Source organism: Frieseomelitta varia, unplaced genomic scaffold, assembly GCF_011392965.1.
Source record: "Frieseomelitta varia isolate USP_RPSP 00005682 unplaced genomic scaffold, Fvar_1.2 scaffold_25, whole genome shotgun sequence".
NCBI lineage: Eukaryota > Metazoa > Arthropoda > Insecta > Hymenoptera > Apidae > Frieseomelitta > Frieseomelitta varia.
In genome coordinates, this window is record NW_025109979.1 from 74155 (window position 1) to 91239 (window position 17085).

The following is a 17085-nucleotide window of genomic DNA, read 5'->3' on the forward strand; positions in this document are numbered from 1 at the left end:
AGGAAGGAAGGAAGGAAGGAAGGAAGGAAGGAAGGAAGGAAGGAAGGAAGGAAGGAAGGAAGGAAGGAAGGAAGGAAGGAAGGAAGGAAGGAAGGAAGTATGTCGGATGCTCGGTGAAAATGTGTGTAAGTACGCGTGCGGTCTCGCGCGGCACGGCGCGGTGCAACGCGGTACAACGAACGATAAGAAAAAGGGAGAAGGGTGAAAACGAGGAAGCGATCGGCAGCTCCGGTATACGTACACGTATACATACATGCATACATACATACATACATACATACGTGGATATACACGATAAGAGGGGAGGGGAGAGAGAGAGAGAGAGAGAAGACAGTGCGTAATGCACAGGCGCGACGTTAACGATACAATGTACGATGTAGTAGTTAGCGAACGTACCTCGTCTTCACCGGTGGCCACCGTGTTGACGGAGTCCATACTCTGTGAGAGCGGTGCGTCCATGATGCAAGCGAGTTTGCTGGATGGTCCGGGGTTTCCGGGGGCTGCGGTTCGAGCGGGTGGCGGCGATGAGTCCACCGTATCCCGTCTCGGGCGTTTTAAAGCGGGCGGCGTTATGGTTGTACCGGCGAAGACGACAGGCGCCTCCAGGACGTATCACTGGAAATAACCCTTTTCTCGCGAGAAACCCAGGCGTATCGCCTCCTTCCTCCTTCTCCACCTTTCCCTCCTTTCCTTCCCGTTGGCGAGCACGCGCGCGCACGTATATCTACGTACGTACGGCCTGTCTCTGATACTTTCTTCCGTTCCGTCCTACCCTCTCTCTCTCTGTCTCTCTTTCTTCTCGTCTTCGTTTCGCTTCTTCCGCTTCCTGTTACGTTTCTTCTTGGTCACCTGCACCTCCGCCTCCACCGCCACCACCTCCTCCACCTCCAGCCCTACGACAGCGCGATGCTGCTGCTGCTGTTGCTGCTACCGTTACTTTCGCTGCACCTGTCACGCGTTGTGCAAGGGCGTCAGGTAAGACCGATGCAGAGGGAAAGTAAGAGAGAGAGAGGGCCCCAGAGACAGCCAGACAGTGTGAGCTGTACGTGTAGAGTGTGTATGTAGCCTGCAGGTGTTCCCACGCGTCTATTTTAGAGCAATCGATACACCGTGCCCGTGTAGGAGGGCCGAACCCAGAGAACGTGCTCTACAGTGGCGGTTCGTCGACGACACTTGTTCATCTACCGGCGGCAGGTAACAGCCCATGTAGCAACGACGTGCGACTTGTGATTCCTCTCTCGTACTCTCTCGCCTTCACGTACGTCGATACGTATCACGTTTTACCATAGGCGATGTTGATTAATAATCGCGTATTAATCGATCACGCGACCGGAGGTAGACGAGCACGGAAACGTTGAACGACGACAACGACTCGATCCGTATCCGGACGTAATCCCCGTGCGACGACGTGTTTGTAGACAAGACAGGCAGGTAAACGGCGATTCGCGGGAGACGTTAGAGCGCGTTTATCGCGAGCGCGGCGCGTGCGTTCGTCGTGTACGCGTACTTGTATTTTATACGAGATATGTATATATATATATATATATATGTATATATATATTTCTTGGTGTGTTTATATAGTTGATCGAGAAGAGATATGTATATGCGTTAATGTTGATGATTGACCCTTTTGTATACGTATACAATTGCGTGTCGATTGAACTAATTAGAAAGTGACCGAGCGGGAAAGATGAGTAACTCGGCGAGGGACAAACGAAAAAATGTAGACCGCGATTTATAAATGAACAACACACTGGTCAGGCAAGTAAGAATAATAATAATATATTGTTACGTAAGCACTGCGACACGACTGGTACGCAGGTTGCCGATAGACTGACGGACTGCGAACGAGCGCGACGCTCGAGACGGGTGCGCGCGCGGGGTCGAATCGCCGTCGGCGCAGGGGTGGGGCGCGGTGGGGTGGCCCGCGGGCCACTGGGTCGGGGTAGGTGAGTGGGTGGCAAACAGGGGTGGGGGTCACGCACGAGTACGACGAGGGGGTCAAGGGGCAAGGCACGCGCCTGGAGGGGACTCGCCCTCCCTATTTTACCTTTTCCACTGACGATGTTCTAGGTCCTAGGTGACTCCGACCCGAGGAAATTGTAAACTCTAGCTCTGTCGGGCGAAGTTACGACCAAGTTCGTCAAGGGGGAAAAAAAATGAAGGATACTCCAGCTTCGTTGCGCGTCTCCTTCCAGGAAACGCGTTACTTCGTGGAAATTATGTTGACAACAACGTTGCTATGGATAGTTGTGTATTGTGGTTGTATAGCGGAGCGCGCACGTTTCACCGCGACGCGAACCACCGAACGCTTTCAACAATATACACTAATGTAAGGCTAATCGATCGTTTGTAAATTGATACCCGCAACCGCTCGTAAATATCCTTTTTTGTACATTAATTTCATTCGCGCGCACGCGACTTTTTATTCTACATATGTATGTTACTTTCGTGAATATTCTATAAATAAAACGCGAGCGACAATAATGAGTATGTTTATTTTTGACTTGGATATTAATTTTAACGTCAATGTTTTAATCTTCGATGTTACGAGACTAACGTGTATATTATACACGGTATTTTGTTTTGTTGTTCGGTATAAAAGTTTCCAATGGGATTAAAATATACTTGTGTTTATTCTGCGGACAGAACAGACATCTGTATTTTCCGTAGGCTGCAGATGGTATCGGATTGCCGAACCTAACCAAAAAAGGAAAAGAGAGAACCACTGCGTGTTACGTTGTTCTACTCGAAAAACGTCGTAACCATACGCTTTCCCTGAGACTAACAGGTGGAAGCCGTTTGAAACGTGCAGCTTTCCTCGAGATTAGCAGGTGGAAGATGCTATTGGTGTGTTCGTACCGCGGATTATTTCGAACCAGATCTGGAGAAACCACCTTCCCCTCGTAGAAAGCAGATGGATGACTTAATGTGATGTCGAAGCGTGCTTCTCCTTCCTCCGTTTTCATCAACAAAGTTGCAAAAAAGATAACGATGAAATTAAAATGTCGTTAAGTGAAACTTTCCGACAAAAGCTTTCGTTTCTTTCTAAAACAAATTTTTGCAGCGAAAGAAGTAAGCGGAATGTTGTTTCTACAATTTCGTTCTAAAGAACGAATCGTATTGAGTTTTAATTATAGATAAGCCAACCGACGCAGTTCATCCGTTACAAAGCAAAGATATAGAGTTGGGTACTTCTTGAAAATTATATATTAAAGAAAAACGATTTTCCAACGATGCCGGAGAAGGAAATTCTCGTTCCGAGAAAAGTTATACTCACAAATATAGAAAGTAATATGGCTGCATAGTGCAGGCCCGATGGACAGTAAGGTGTAGCGGAGAAAATGTTTTATTGATGGCTTATTGCTTGAATCGATCGATGGTTCCACGACAGCAAGTAGAGTAATAGTTACTTATGCTTCCCAGTTACTGAAAATTAATCATATAATATTATTACCCACTATTATTTGTAGATAACTATTAGAAATTTATTTATAAAATTGTGTTAATATTTCTGCTATTTGCATTATTAATGATCTCTGTTATTTTATATTTTCCATTTGTCGATAGGAAAACCGTTGAACATTTTATTTCAATTCTATGAAATAAACACAAAGTAATGGCAATTAAATACAACTACTCTTGCAGATGGCAGCTTACGTAAAGAATATGAAATGACTTGCATGCTATGAATTACTGCGGCGCAAATTTAAAACGAACGTGCATGTCGTGCTATTTATTTCGCTCAATAATCGTTCGTACATGTAAAAACACACATGTTTAAAATAAAGTTTCGTGCTGTTTTCTAGAGAAATTCTAAAAGTATATTTTGTTTCGTTGTCGCCATGATTCTGAAACTGAATAGAATAAAGAAAGGTTACAAATATATCAAATATTTTTATATTCATAAATTTGAATCGATTATTTTGATTGTAATTAATTTGTTCATAACAACAATATTATAATAAAGAATTGTAAAATTTTCCTTTTTGCATGTAGACTCGTGTAAAAAATAAAAAGCTATTACATACTTGAAAAGCCAAAGAAGAAATAAAAAGTACGTTTCAAATTCCATCTACGAGACAGTTTTAGTGTTACTTTTCCTTCTACCAAAGTCATTTCGATATTCTTTAGACTGGCTGTAATGTCTAGAATAAATATTTCATGTGTCGGTCGATTTTTCTGCCACAGATTGCTGGAAAGACGACCTTCACGCTGAAAAAAAAATCGTTAATAGATATAAATAAATCTTATTAATATTCCCTATTAACCTACATAGATAGCAAATATTTCTAAATCTATATATATAAATTTCATTTAAAATCAAATATTCGAACAATTTTAATCAATTATATGATATTAAAAAGTATCATTTTAATTTCAAACGAAATGAATTTTAAAACTAATAAGTTAATAATTTCAAAACTATTTTATTTCTTTAAAAATATTTTTAATGTTTCAGAAACTATTATATCTCTTAATATAATATCTTAATATAATATCTCTTAATATAACACTTCCTCAAATTATAAACATATAATTTATTTATTATGCAGTAAAAGTACTTACTGAACATTCGATTTTATTGGTTATTTCTATGATGTCCAATTTTTGAGCCATTACTACGACTATAGTTATTTAGAGAGGCATAATACTTAACTGTCAAGTGACTGAATTACAAAATATATTGTATTCGTAATAAAAAAATTATTTATCAATATGAAATAAATAAAAAAAAGCAAATTTTTGATCATGTAATGAAAACGGGACTTGCTCTATCATTAAGAAATGGCGGGAAAAATGGCAGAATGTATCATGATTATCTGCAGCTTATTACTCACTGTACAATGAACGTATGCTGACTAAGAGTGAGCTTTAAAAGTGTAATTTTGTTTAATTTGCAATTTTATAATTTGTTCTATAGTAAAAATAAACAATTTCTACTTAAAATTTGTGAGTAAAGGTTAATTGAATGTTTTCAAAGCTGACAAAATATCAGTTGTATTCATATAATTATTACAAGTGATTTTATTTTAAATATTTAAAATGGATAATTCCAATGATTCTGATGTAGACGATATTTTAAATGATCTCTTAGCTAACGGTGATACAGAGGAAAATCAAGAATCACCACAGAAAGAAACTCAGAAAGAAATTCTAAAAGAATTAGACTTTAATTTCTTAGATAGCACACTTAAAACAAATGATGAGAATAACTCTATTAATCGTCAGGAAAAAAGTGAAGTTTATGATGATGAACTTGATTCTTCGGATGATGAAGACAGGCGTTATTTTGAGGAACAAAAATATTCTAATTATGGACGTGATATCAAATCTTTATTAAAGGAAGATGTCAAAAAAGATGAGAAGAGACCACTGCCACGTGAAAGCAGTAAAACATTTAATTTTAGTGCAACGAAGAGCAACAAAAATGTAAATACAGTAACAAATAGTGCCACTGTTATGTCAAAAGATGTTTATAGTGATCCGTTTTTTGGACTGAGAATCATTAGTCCAGTAATTTCTTCAACGGAGCTGAAAGCACGTATGATTGATAAAGTACCTGTAACAGTATCAAAAATAAAATATCATCTGAATACAGAGAAATCAGAAAAAGACTGGGTAATTGCAGGAGTATTAATAAATAAATCTGCTCCAAAAACTTCTCAAAAGGGAAGTACATATGCTATATGGAAAATAAGTGATTTATCTGACGCTATGAATACTGTGTGCCTTTTTACATTTAGTAATGCATATAAATCACTTTGGAAAACTACTGTTGGAACTGTAATAGCTATTCTTAATCCAAATGTTCTAGAATCTAAAGACAATACTGATTTAGCAACATTGTCAATTGATAATCCTCAAAGAGTTATGATACTTGGTAAATCTAAAGATATGGGAAAATGCAAATCCAAAAAGAAGAATGGAGAAGCTTGTAACTCTATTGTAAATATTAGTCGTTGCGAATTTTGTTTGTATCACATCAAACAAGAGTACAAGAAATGTTCTAAGAGAACAGAATTGCAAGCATTTAGTAATAGTCAAAAATTTTCAATAGATATGTTAAAACAAAAAACACAGAATAAACAGAAACCATTCTTCAACAATATGCCTGAATTTCATGCTGTTGTTGCCGTAAAAAATAAAAAATTAGTAGAGAAAGATGCTAAACGATTAGCATTACTTTCAGGTAGCCAGAGGACTAATAATTCCACTGATAAAAGCTTAGATGATATAAAAGATCAAAATGGGAAAACAGATATATTAGGGCAACAAATAAAAAAAGACTTTGAACAAATGAACAAATCTAGAGGTTGGAAAGCTACTGTATTATCTCAAACATCTTCAAATGACAAGACATCATTTTCATCCACATTGACACAATTAAATTCCTGTAAAACTAATAATACAAGAAAAAAAGATTTATCTTGTTTATCTTCAAGTCCTCGCTTAGGTATTGGTTGTCTGGGAGGAACAATAGATTTGTCAGAGCCTATAACTAAAAAACAAATTAATATAGCTAAAAATAATGCTGTTAAATGGGTTAAAGAAAATGGAAAAATTAAAGCTAAGGATCCTAACAAAATACGTTTAACTAAAGAAGAGAAATTAGAGAAAGGAAAAAAACGACCAAGAGAGTTAGAAAATGATGAAAAACAGAAAGTAAAGAAATTACATGTCATGTCAGATAAATTCAAGGAAATGATGCAAGCTAAATCTACTCATACTGATCTTATTGAAAAATCTTATGAGCAAGAACAAGACAAATATTTTAGCAAACTAGAAATAAAAGAAAGAATGGAAGAAAAAATGTTAACTACTTATAAAGTTCCTTGTAAAGCTGTTAAATGCATAACTTGTAAATATACAGCATTTTCTGCTTCTGACATGTGTAAAGAACAGAATCATCCATTGCGTGTTGCTGATGCAGTGAAGAGATTCTTCAAATGTGGAGATTGTGGAAACAGAACAGTAAGTTTGGACAGAATACCTTCGCATAGTTGTATAAAATGCAGCAGTTCAAATTGGGCAAAAGCTGCAATGATGGATGAGAGAAAAACAAATATTTCGGTCACTGCATTATCTATTCGTGGAGATGAAGAAACTTTCATAGGATCAATGACTAAAGATGCCAATCTTAATCTCTTGGTACCAGATAAAGATGACAAGTAGTATCATGATGAATAAAAATATATAAAATATTATACAAAAGAGTGACATCTTTCCTATACTTTTATATCTGTTAAATTTTTACATTATATTTTATAAGTATAGATAACTGTTTGTTTTTATTGTCCTTAACATCAATATCTTTCTATCATGTGAAATATACAAGTATAAAAAATCCTAGTGTAATATAGCTGTTATATGTATATATAAATATAATTTAACATTTTTACAAGACTGTGTTACTAATGTTATTTCAAAAAAATTAAAGAAATAAATACATTGAACGATATCTGTCCAAATATACATACTAGGCAAAAGTGTCTAGGTACAACCAGGTATAAAATATTATAAAATGTATTTCACTGAGCACTTCCTTTTTTTATTGTATTATGCCAAATTCTTTTCATCTTTCTAGTCAAATTTCTATTCAACAGCACCTCATTCCATAGGCAAATATATCTTACCAATAATATAAAGACATCTGTTCCATTATTTCATATATGCAAAACTTACGTATATGTATAAAAAGGGAGAGCATTAACAAAAATGTAAAAAGACGTTATAATTGGAACCCGGAAATATCCCTCATAGTAATTAGAACCATCACAGTGCAAAAATGTTAAAAACTATTTTTCCATTTTATCTTTTCGCTATTATTTATTTTTTTTACAATTTTTAAATATTTTTAAATAGTTATTTCGGATATGCCCTGTGAAAAGAAACATCATTGTGACATTTTCGGGTTCTAATAGCAACATGTTTGCATGAAAAACATAGACTGTATTTTTCACTTCTTATTCAATTTTTCATATTCCATTCTATTCTGATTAAATTTTGATATTAACGATACGTTATTTTCTTTGCATATAAATTTTGTGTAATGCGTATGTGAAAAAAGGGAAATTGGAAATAATGTTTGATTGCCAAATAAATTTCATGTTTTTAAAGTATATCAAAATATTTCATTATTAGCTTTACAAAATTTATATTCTTTTCACTTTTGTGTTATGAACAGCAGAATACCGATATAATTATATATTAATAATATTATCAAAACAGATATATGAAAATCTGAATAGATATATGAGTTAACTATTTGGAAGTAAAAATAATTATAAATTAATATTTTTGTTGAGGTAACTTCTATCATTATAATTAGAATGTTTCGTCACATAGACTATATTTAAATATCATAAACTATCATTTCATCGCTATGTGCCATTATTTCAATATCCCTCTTTATCACTTCACAAAACATTTTTTATAGAACATGTATCATGGTACGGCCAACATTTTGTCACGTAAACTTGAAATTCATATTTTTACTGTATCCTTGTAATTCAGTAATATTCTTTTGAGTAAAGACAAGTTAAAATTTTTAGGACATAGCACGAGTGTAATTTACGCGTATAATACATATAAAATATGAGGTATTAAATTCATTTTTTTGAAAAACTTGATCAAGCAAAGTTATAACAATAACATCTTTGTATTGCCTTGCTAGATAAAAAGTAACATTTGAAAGAACAAAAACATTTTGCTAGAGCAATACAAGAGAATAAGATTGCCAAAAATTATAAATCTGTTAGCAGATTATACAACTATGCTTATGGAAGAGATCATAGGCAAGCCATAATCTAAGTACGTCATTAATTTGTTTAAATAAGATGTACGACGTCTATTTCTTTTCTTTCATACGTTCTTCTGCAGATTCACTTTCCCTTACCTTATAAAAAAAACGGAAAACAAAAAAGACCAAAGATTATTTACGATTATACGGCTTTTTCCTAATCTCTTTCAAATATTTACCAAGTTCTAGAACTTCATAGAACTATAACTTATACACTTAAAATAATCTTCTGCAAAGCAGAAGAAATAATCGCACCGATTTAGTAATAAATAATTATCTAGATTCCTATTAAATGAATGTTTACATATAAAAATTTAAAGAAACATTAAGGTGACATTCAACATTTCGCTGCCTTGAAGACAATACACAGATACAATACTTTTAAACTATCATGTTTTGGAATTCGTTGTGCACATACCATAAGCCAGGTCTTTTTTTTTTTTTTGCTGAACGTTCTATTTTGATGAAGTTTTCATAAAGCTTTATCCCTTCATTACATACGGCGTAATAGTATAAATAATCTAATTATACTATTAATTAACAATACATTATTTTCATCAAAAGATTCATGGTATTTGTGAACCTTTCTTTACTATACAGCGACATTTCGTAAAAGGTACTTCACCAAAATTGCACGTTTCATTCTTCTCACATTTATACATACATATTATTGTTTATTACAAAGGCATCATATGGATAAGCAATTTAAATCAACAATGTTAAAATAATTTTGTAATATTTTCAATAACTGCTACTTAAATATTGCAGAAGATATTTCTTTACTAATGGAGTGCACCGTTGTAACAATCGAAAAGATATATTTCGATCCATTTGCGGAGCATTTGTTATATACAATTGTGAGTGTACAAAATATAAGAGTCAAGAGCTAGCAAAGTTAATGTAGATACGAAAAATTATCTCTTATATGTTTATATATGTATCACTCGATGAGAGACGGAAAGATTTTATTTTCCTGGGATATTACGCGATCTTAACTTATGTCTAAGGCAACAGTGCCATTAAAAATTTAAGTCTATGTACAGAACTCTTCATTATTCATATGAATTTAGTAATCGGTATAGAATACACGATACGCAACTTCATGTTTATGATAATCAGTTTATTACAGCTTATCCATGGTTGTATCTGAACAAAAATAACGCTACATTCGTCTTCATGCTATTCGAGTATCTTTCTCCGTTTCTTTTTCTTTTCAATCTAAATTCATGATAAGATGACAAACATCAATTTGATACAAAATTATGTTTTCAACCGTATACTGTACAAACATATCCAGCACTGTAACGCGTGTAATTAGTTAAATAAATCCATGTGAATAATTAAAGAATGTAACTGTAATATAAGGTAATGTTATGTGAGATAGGCAGGTATCAAGCTGGCTTAATTAAGTGTCACAGTCTTCGAGTTGCCTTTGTTTCTTCATGGACATGGATTATCGGCGCGCCACGTGTTGTGCTTTTCACTTTTGTGTATTAATTGTGAATTGTTTGAATGAATTCTAGTGAATAACTTTATGACGTGTGTGTTGCATCATATAATAAATTTTATAAACATGTCCTTTTATGTGCCTCTCTTGAAGTATGATGCAAGGGAAAACATATATTTATGTTTTCCCTCGAAGCTAAAAGTGTCTGTTGAATCACGGGTTTAATAGTCATCCAGATCAAAAGTATCAACTTCGACATCTTCCAACTGCATACTCTGAAAGTCCACTTTGTACCGCAATATACCTGTAAAACACATATTAACACAATACTATTTTAGTAGAGAAAAATTTTAATTAAAATGTTTGCTATCGTGAATTTATGGAAATAAACGAAAAGTATTTGAATAGTACAATAAAAATAATGTTTTATAGAAAAAAAATTTCATGATCAATTTAATCAAATAGAAATTGCAATTAATTATTTGTAGAAATATTATGATAAATAATTTTAATATAATAGTTATTAATCGTGCATAACATATTGCTCACAATGCCTTTCAATTCTTTCATAAATTTATCTTGAAATTTTAAAAGAAAATATACATGATATGTAATATGTGTTTTCCTAAAATAATTTAGTACATATATATTTTAGAAAAACACTGTTATTTTTATAATTATACAATGCAATTTAAAAGAATGAAAGATATCAATATATAAAGATGATATATAGAAATATATATTAATAATATGACTGTAAAGTAAATGAATGTTATACATGTAATGAATATCACACTTCCAAAATTATAATTTAAAAAAAAAAGGTCTAGTTTATAATCTTATAAAGAAGAAATAACAAGCAATTAATTTAAAGATGGATACAAAGTAATTGCTACAAGGAAATTATTACAAAGAGTACAACTATAATAAAATATTATAAATAAAAATATTCATGATATTACATATTAAATGTATTACATTCTTTTATATTATAATATTTCTATGAGTTAGCAACTTTACTAATAACAAAAATAAAATAGAAGAGTTTTAATAATATAACATTAATCTAAATCTTGATAATATTGCTAATAATAATGAAGAGGAAAAATATCTTAATCAATGGAATAACTTTTAATACAATGTATAACATTCTAAAGCAAAATATATTTAGTGTTAAGAAGTGCAATAATAAGGCTTAATAAAGTTCAAATTTCACAGCTTTTTTTCACTAAATTAGTAAAAAGCAGTTACTATACCTTTCCCAATATGCAAGCTAATAGAAACAAATTATTAATTAGTACTTATGCTTAGTCAAATACATTGACTATTTAACAAAGCCTAGCCATTTATTACATAAACCATTATTCATTACGTTTTATGTTCACCACCAAAGATTATGTTCTTGATGTTAGTTTTCATTAGTAATAATATAAATATTTTTTTAAATAAAAACGATAATTTATCTTTGGTAGAGAAATGAATATTTGCCTATTGCATAACATGCAGCAAGCAATATTTGAGATTATTTCCTTATAGAAGCAGTATCAAAGCTTTGTATATTAATATAAATATTAGTTAATGTTAACAAAATATTTTATATTAATACTATTATTTTACTGTGTTCAATTTCATTTCAACTAAAATTCTAATTTAAAATTCTTTAAAGCTCTTAAATATATATATATATATATATATATATCTATATCCACGTATAAATATAATTGTAACAAAATTCTTAATATGAATATTTAAATAATAAATGTTTATTTATATTAAATATGCAATAAAGCTTTAAATATATATTAAATGATTTCATATAAAGTTATGTTAAAATGTGTGAAAAAAGTAAGTAAAAAAGAAAAATTCCAAATCATAATATCTAAAATATTATTCAGCTTATAAAAATATAAAGAAGCTAAGAAGCTTTACATGCATATAAAGAAAAGAAAATTTTCCATCTATATACATCTATTGCAAAATGAAATAAGAAATAGTGGTTTCAATATTATTTTGAAAATCACATATATATATATATATATATATATACACACACAAACATACGCATATATATACAGATTTTTTTAATAAATTTGAAAATATTAGTTAGATAGTTTTATTAAATTAATTTTTTATAAATGACTGCGTTTTTCATTAATATATTACTAACACAATATATCTACAACTGTTTAGAAACAATATAAAATTTCTTTATAATAGATGTAGTATATTGTCATGACAATGTTTTGAAAATATACATTATATCCAAAAATTAATAAAACTGTATTATATGTGGATGATTTGTGTTGTAAATGATTTTGTATGCAACAAAAATTTTAAGTAAAATGTATCACGAAAAAAAAGTACCGTGTTTGTGGAAATAAGCAATATTATCCATTAAACTGATTATGTATGTTGTACCTACAGTTTAACTTTAATTACTAACATTATAATGTACAATCACTAAAAAAAAAAAAAGAAAAAATCAGTATCTAATAATGTTCAAGGCAGAAAAGTTACACACTGGAATACTTCAACTCACCCTCTTCATCAAATACAATTATCCATATTTCATATATATACAAGATTTTCTTAATTTTTGTACCACCAAGAAAAAAAGGAGACAGCAAAGTTTTCAGGCTTTTTATTCGTAAAAGTAAATATTATACCTCGAAATTCACAACTAAAAATATCTATATTCACATTCAAACTCATCAGAAGAGACATACATATACTACAGATTTGCACAGAAATATTGAACTATACTATTCAGTGAGAAATTCAACAGAAGAAACTTCAAATTTTTTTGGACAAATTTATCGTTAATTACATACAAAATGCATGTATTTTAATTCTTATTAACAGTATAAATCTATAAATAATAATACAATGAGTAAACTCAATCACAGCTTATAACATTAATGTTGCATTAGTTGCGAATTTTGATAGTAATAATGAAAATTAATCTCTTCATGATGAGTACAAGATTTATATTAAAAAATAATATATTATGACAGAATTTAATGTACATTGATTAAATAATTATACTATTAATGAATACTATTATGCGAAGGTTTAGCATTATACTAATTGTCATTAGTTAATATAATATTTATATATATGTTGTATAATTATTTTATTTACTTTTTTATATGTAAGTTAATACAAGATTCATAAATATTTTGATAAATTTGTCCAGTTCTGAAAGTAATATGTTCTATAATACACGAAATGTAAACGAATGCACTCAAGACATAGAAAGAGCTACCTGGTCAACTTTGAGTATTTCACAGATGAAATTAGTAATCATCGAGGTCAACATCATCAAGAGGCTCATCAGCCTGCAGTGACTGGAAGTCTACTTTGTATCGGAGGATTCCTATGCATCAAGATATACTCCATAATTAAAACTCATATTTTTAACTTTTCTTTAATACCATCATTTACTTTTCATATATATATATATATGAATTTATATCTTGACAAAGATCACCTTTGTTTGTAATAAAAATATGTAATAAATGTTTAGGAATGTATTAAAAGATTTGTTACAGATATAGAAACTTATATCCTTTGCTCTTATTGATTAACTAATCAAACTGGAATCAGCTTTTCTGTTAGTATACTACTTCGAGTGGATGAATACAAATTATTATTTCACAAGTATATTACTTTCAGTCGAGTTAAAGTTAGTAGACACAAAAACAAACGAAAGAAGTAAACTTACCTCCGATACCCCCGAAACCTCTTACGAACTGAGAGCCTTCTTGAGATTTATCTGTAATAATTTCCAAAGTGGCACCAAAACTCTTGTAGTTATTTGCTAACCATTCAAGTAAAGGCTGACATTCTACAAGTTCCAATTCTACTCCACTCTAAACATAACATGAAAATACTCAATGTTAATTACTTGCATTTATTTAAATAATTTTAACCATCAAATGATTAACATTGTTTTATTTACCTCTTTGTCAGTAAAATGAGTTTTGTCTTTTTCTTGCTCTGGCGTTAGGTGTAAAACTTTCTCTTCTGCATTTGTATGATTCTTTAAAACGTATCGTTGAATATCTAAATTTTCCCAACAAATGAGAGTTTCTACACTGCCTAATTCTAATGCTCTTAAAGTATCTTCTACGCCGAAACAATATTTTCCCGTATCTTGCGAGATTTCGTCAAAGTAACGACCTACATGAAGTAATATGATATAGTATTAATTTTAAAATATTTTAAAATAGTTTTTAAATAAATTAGTAATTTCATCTTTTCTTCTACGAGCTTGTATAGTAAAAATATTTTATAGAAAATATACCAACCTATTAATTTCTTTTCTTGAATAAACTTCACATTTTGCAAAGATTCAGCAGCTAACTCAATAGCTTGATTAAAACCATTCTCTCCACCATATGAAACATCTACCAACTTTATAACTTTCGCTTGTAATCTCTAAGATAATAAAAATATGCAAAATTATTTTTATAAATCTAATTACATATACAAATGTTTATATTATCAAATTATATGAACTTACAGGATCAAACATATCCGACTGACTAAGTTCGGTTTTAAAATCAGCACTACCCGCAAGTATCAAACCAGCAATATTAGGTTTATCATTAGTAATATATAATTGGGTAGCTACTTCTGCAACTTTTCGAACGTAATTATGTCGTTTTTCCATACGCAACCGAGCAAAACGAAGTGCTGACTGTCCTCCTCTGCCTAAAATTAGGTTAGATAAATCAAGTAATATAGATATGATTTTTAAATAAATATATTTATATTTCAATAAATATATTCTTAATTATTCATAAAATATTATTATCTCATACTGATTATTTACGTACCATGCTTTTTGGGAAGATCTACTGTAAATTTATGTAGAACTTCACGAGTGTTGCCTTGCAACGTACCAAACAATGCTCCATTACCATCCATTACAATGAAACCAAATTTATTATCATCAGCAAGTAATGCTGTAAGTGCTTCAGTGTGAAACTAAAATATATCAGGATAGGTGGCATTTTATCTTATTTGACTCGGCTGACAAATATTCTTGTATAAAGTTACAAAGATATAAACTACCTTATTATCACAAAGATAAAGAGAAGTATTAATAGGCTTAAAGGGTTCAAAATCAATGTTAACTTTCTTTTCTTTGCCTTCTTCAGTTACTATGGTACCACAATATATTACCAGGCCATTTGGAGGCACTAAAATAACAAGATACAATTTACATTACCAAAACATATAACAAATATATAAAATTAATATCGAGCTGTGCTTAAGGCGACATTAATAAGAATTCAAAATCTTAAACTTCAAGCAATAAGACAAATTAACAAACATGTTTAATATTTATATAATTTTACAAAATACAAAAAAAAAGTTGCAAAGAATTTCAATAAACCGTTCAAATTACCTTTTGTATATAACTTTAGCCTATGTTGTACGGATGTAATTGCACCCAAAACAGATAGTCTATTTACACGAGATTTAATATTTGATGCCGTTCCAAATTCATCTGCTAACATTTTACTCACTCTTGATATTTGATCTTTTGGAGGAATAATTAATGAAATCATACTAGTCCCATTCCTGTGAAAAAAAGATAAGTATATATTATAAACAATGTTATATTGTAAAATTGCAGAGATTATATTAATAAAATTTATATTTTTCAAACGCGAAATAAAAGCCGGGGACAAAGCGCCGGAGACACGCGATACAGATTTTTCGGAGTCCCGAAGAATTCGAGGGGGACTTTTCCGCAGAATCACGTGAAACTCATTTTGCCAATAGGAACAAGAGAGGTCCGTTACTTCCTACTTACCACATGCTCTTTAAAGCATATGTGCAAATAGAAAATCGAACAGCTGATAAGAAAAGGCGCGGCAATATTAATTTCGGCCTACTTACCCCCTAGCCATTTCGAGGCTTTTTATAAGTTTCTTAATTTTCCAGATTTCGACATTGCGGTCGGCGGAAGTCTCCTCGTTGGACATTGCTGCGCGTTGTGTCGCGTGGTCGCGGCTCACGAATTTCAGCTAAATTAATCGTTTATATCACCAACCGGACGAAGCCTGGAAAGGTGGTCCACGTCGACGTAGAAGCCGGATCGAAGAATTTTTCTCTGAAATAAACGATCAATCCGTTTATCGATGAATCTGCCTCAATCCAGTTTATACCGGATTATGTCAGAGAACGTGTTCGACAAAGAATTACTGTTCTACTCGTGGAAACGATGAACAATCGTTCACCACGCTTTTCACTCACTCTGAGACCAGTATGTTGATGTTTTTGCCACAAGTGTTACGTTTTAAATGTGATACTTGTGACAGAGCGGGTACCACGCGAAAGTGAACCTCAGAATGCACACGTCGGCCATGCGATGGCACAGCGAAACGTCAGTACTTCGGTGGATGTACTGTACGGTACAAAATGGAAAGCAAAAAGACTGTAGAGTTGGTGCGCGAGCAGCGCCCCGAGGCCGCTTGATCTTCAGGCGCAGTCGCATTTGCACCGCTACACTAACGATACTTTATGTCGTTTAATGCTTCGTCCGCAGTCATTTGCAAATCTCATATCTGATCTCGCTATTTTCTTCTATTTATCTTGCAATTTTCGCATACGTAAAATTGCACGATAACTGATTTAATCGATCGTCAATTTTTATACCTCGTACACGTACCAATTACGATCAAGAGCTGGTGTATAAGAAAAATTCTAACATAAAATTGTAAATATTTAAGCAGAAGTTCAGCTTAGAAAATAGTATCTCTATCAATTCGAGTCTTCGATAAAATTGGCAATTTACTTATTTCCTTTTTCTTGTTTTATT

At 31.8% G+C, this 17085-nt stretch overlaps 3 protein-coding genes and 1 long non-coding RNA gene across 7 annotated transcripts; 2 read left to right on the top strand and 2 right to left on the bottom strand.

Annotated features, from left to right (window-relative positions):
* Positions 1-83: 83 nt before the first annotated feature.
* On the top strand, positions 84-3894 carry LOC122528398. 2 transcript variants are annotated; one of them, XR_006306570.1, is made up of 4 exons: positions 84-1194; positions 2074-2332; positions 2674-3075; positions 3141-3894. It is a non-coding gene; the product is annotated as an uncharacterized LOC122528398 (long non-coding RNA). The 2 variants fall into 2 exon arrangements; XR_006306569.1 differs by having other exon boundaries at positions 2674-3894.
* LOC122528395 lies at positions 3687-4666 on the bottom strand. Its single transcript, XM_043653457.1, has 3 exons — positions 4570-4666; positions 4111-4215; positions 3687-3857 (listed from the first exon to the last, which is right to left on the bottom strand). Exons 1-3 carry the CDS (start codon positions 4618-4620, stop codon positions 3687-3689), a joined length of 327 nt encoding a protein of 108 aa, XP_043509392.1. The 5' UTR covers positions 4621-4666.
* Positions 4667-4953: 287 nt separating this feature from the next.
* On the top strand, positions 4954-7282 carry LOC122528393 (protein MCM10 homolog). Its single transcript, XM_043653453.1, has one exon. It carries the CDS (start codon positions 5047-5049, stop codon positions 7174-7176), a length of 2130 nt encoding a protein of 709 aa, XP_043509388.1. The 5' UTR covers positions 4954-5046; the 3' UTR covers positions 7177-7282.
* A 2623-nt stretch (positions 7283-9905) lies between these two features.
* Positions 9906-16722, bottom strand: LOC122528394 (eukaryotic peptide chain release factor subunit 1). 3 transcript variants are annotated; one of them, XM_043653455.1, is made up of 12 exons: positions 16521-16722; positions 16164-16377; positions 15667-15842; positions 15330-15457; positions 15092-15242; positions 14776-14966; positions 14561-14690; positions 14212-14432; positions 13975-14122; positions 13516-13626; positions 11507-11523; positions 10388-10554 (listed from the first exon to the last, which is right to left on the bottom strand). In XM_043653455.1, exons 2-10 carry the CDS (start codon positions 16247-16249, stop codon positions 13547-13549), a joined length of 1311 nt encoding a protein of 436 aa, XP_043509390.1. In that variant the 5' UTR covers positions 16250-16377; positions 16521-16722; the 3' UTR covers positions 10388-10554; positions 11507-11523; positions 13516-13546. The 3 variants fall into 3 exon arrangements, with proteins under 3 accessions (XP_043509389.1, XP_043509390.1, XP_043509391.1); XM_043653456.1 differs by lacking the exon at positions 11507-11523; XM_043653454.1 differs by lacking the exons at positions 11507-11523; positions 13516-13626 and having other exon boundaries at positions 9906-10554; positions 16521-16718.
* Between the last annotated feature and the right edge of the window lie 363 nt (positions 16723-17085).

Coding starts and splice junctions, on each gene's coding strand:
- LOC122528395 (XM_043653457.1), bottom strand. CDS start 4,620: ATGGCTCAAAAATTGGACATCATAGAAATAACCAATAAAATCGAATGT. Junction 4,216..4,569: donor CCAATAAAATCGAATGTTCA/GTAAGTACTTTT, acceptor TTTTTTTTTCAG/CGTGAAGGTCGTCTTTCCAG. Junction 3,858..4,110: donor AGAATATCGAAATGACTTTG/GTAGAAGGAAAA, acceptor TATTCTATTCAG/TTTCAGAATCATGGCGACAA.
- LOC122528393 (XM_043653453.1), top strand. CDS start 5,047: ATGGATAATTCCAATGATTCTGATGTAGACGATATTTTAAATGATCTC.
- LOC122528394 (XM_043653454.1), bottom strand. CDS start 16,249: ATGTCCAACGAGGAGACTTCCGCCGACCGCAATGTCGAAATCTGGAAA. Junction 15,843..16,163: donor AGCCTCGAAATGGCTAGGGG/GTAAGTAGGCCG, acceptor TTTTTTTCACAG/GAATGGGACTAGTATGATTT. Junction 14,691..14,775: donor AGTCGGATATGTTTGATCCT/GTAAGTTCATAT, acceptor TTATTATCTTAG/AGATTACAAGCGAAAGTTAT.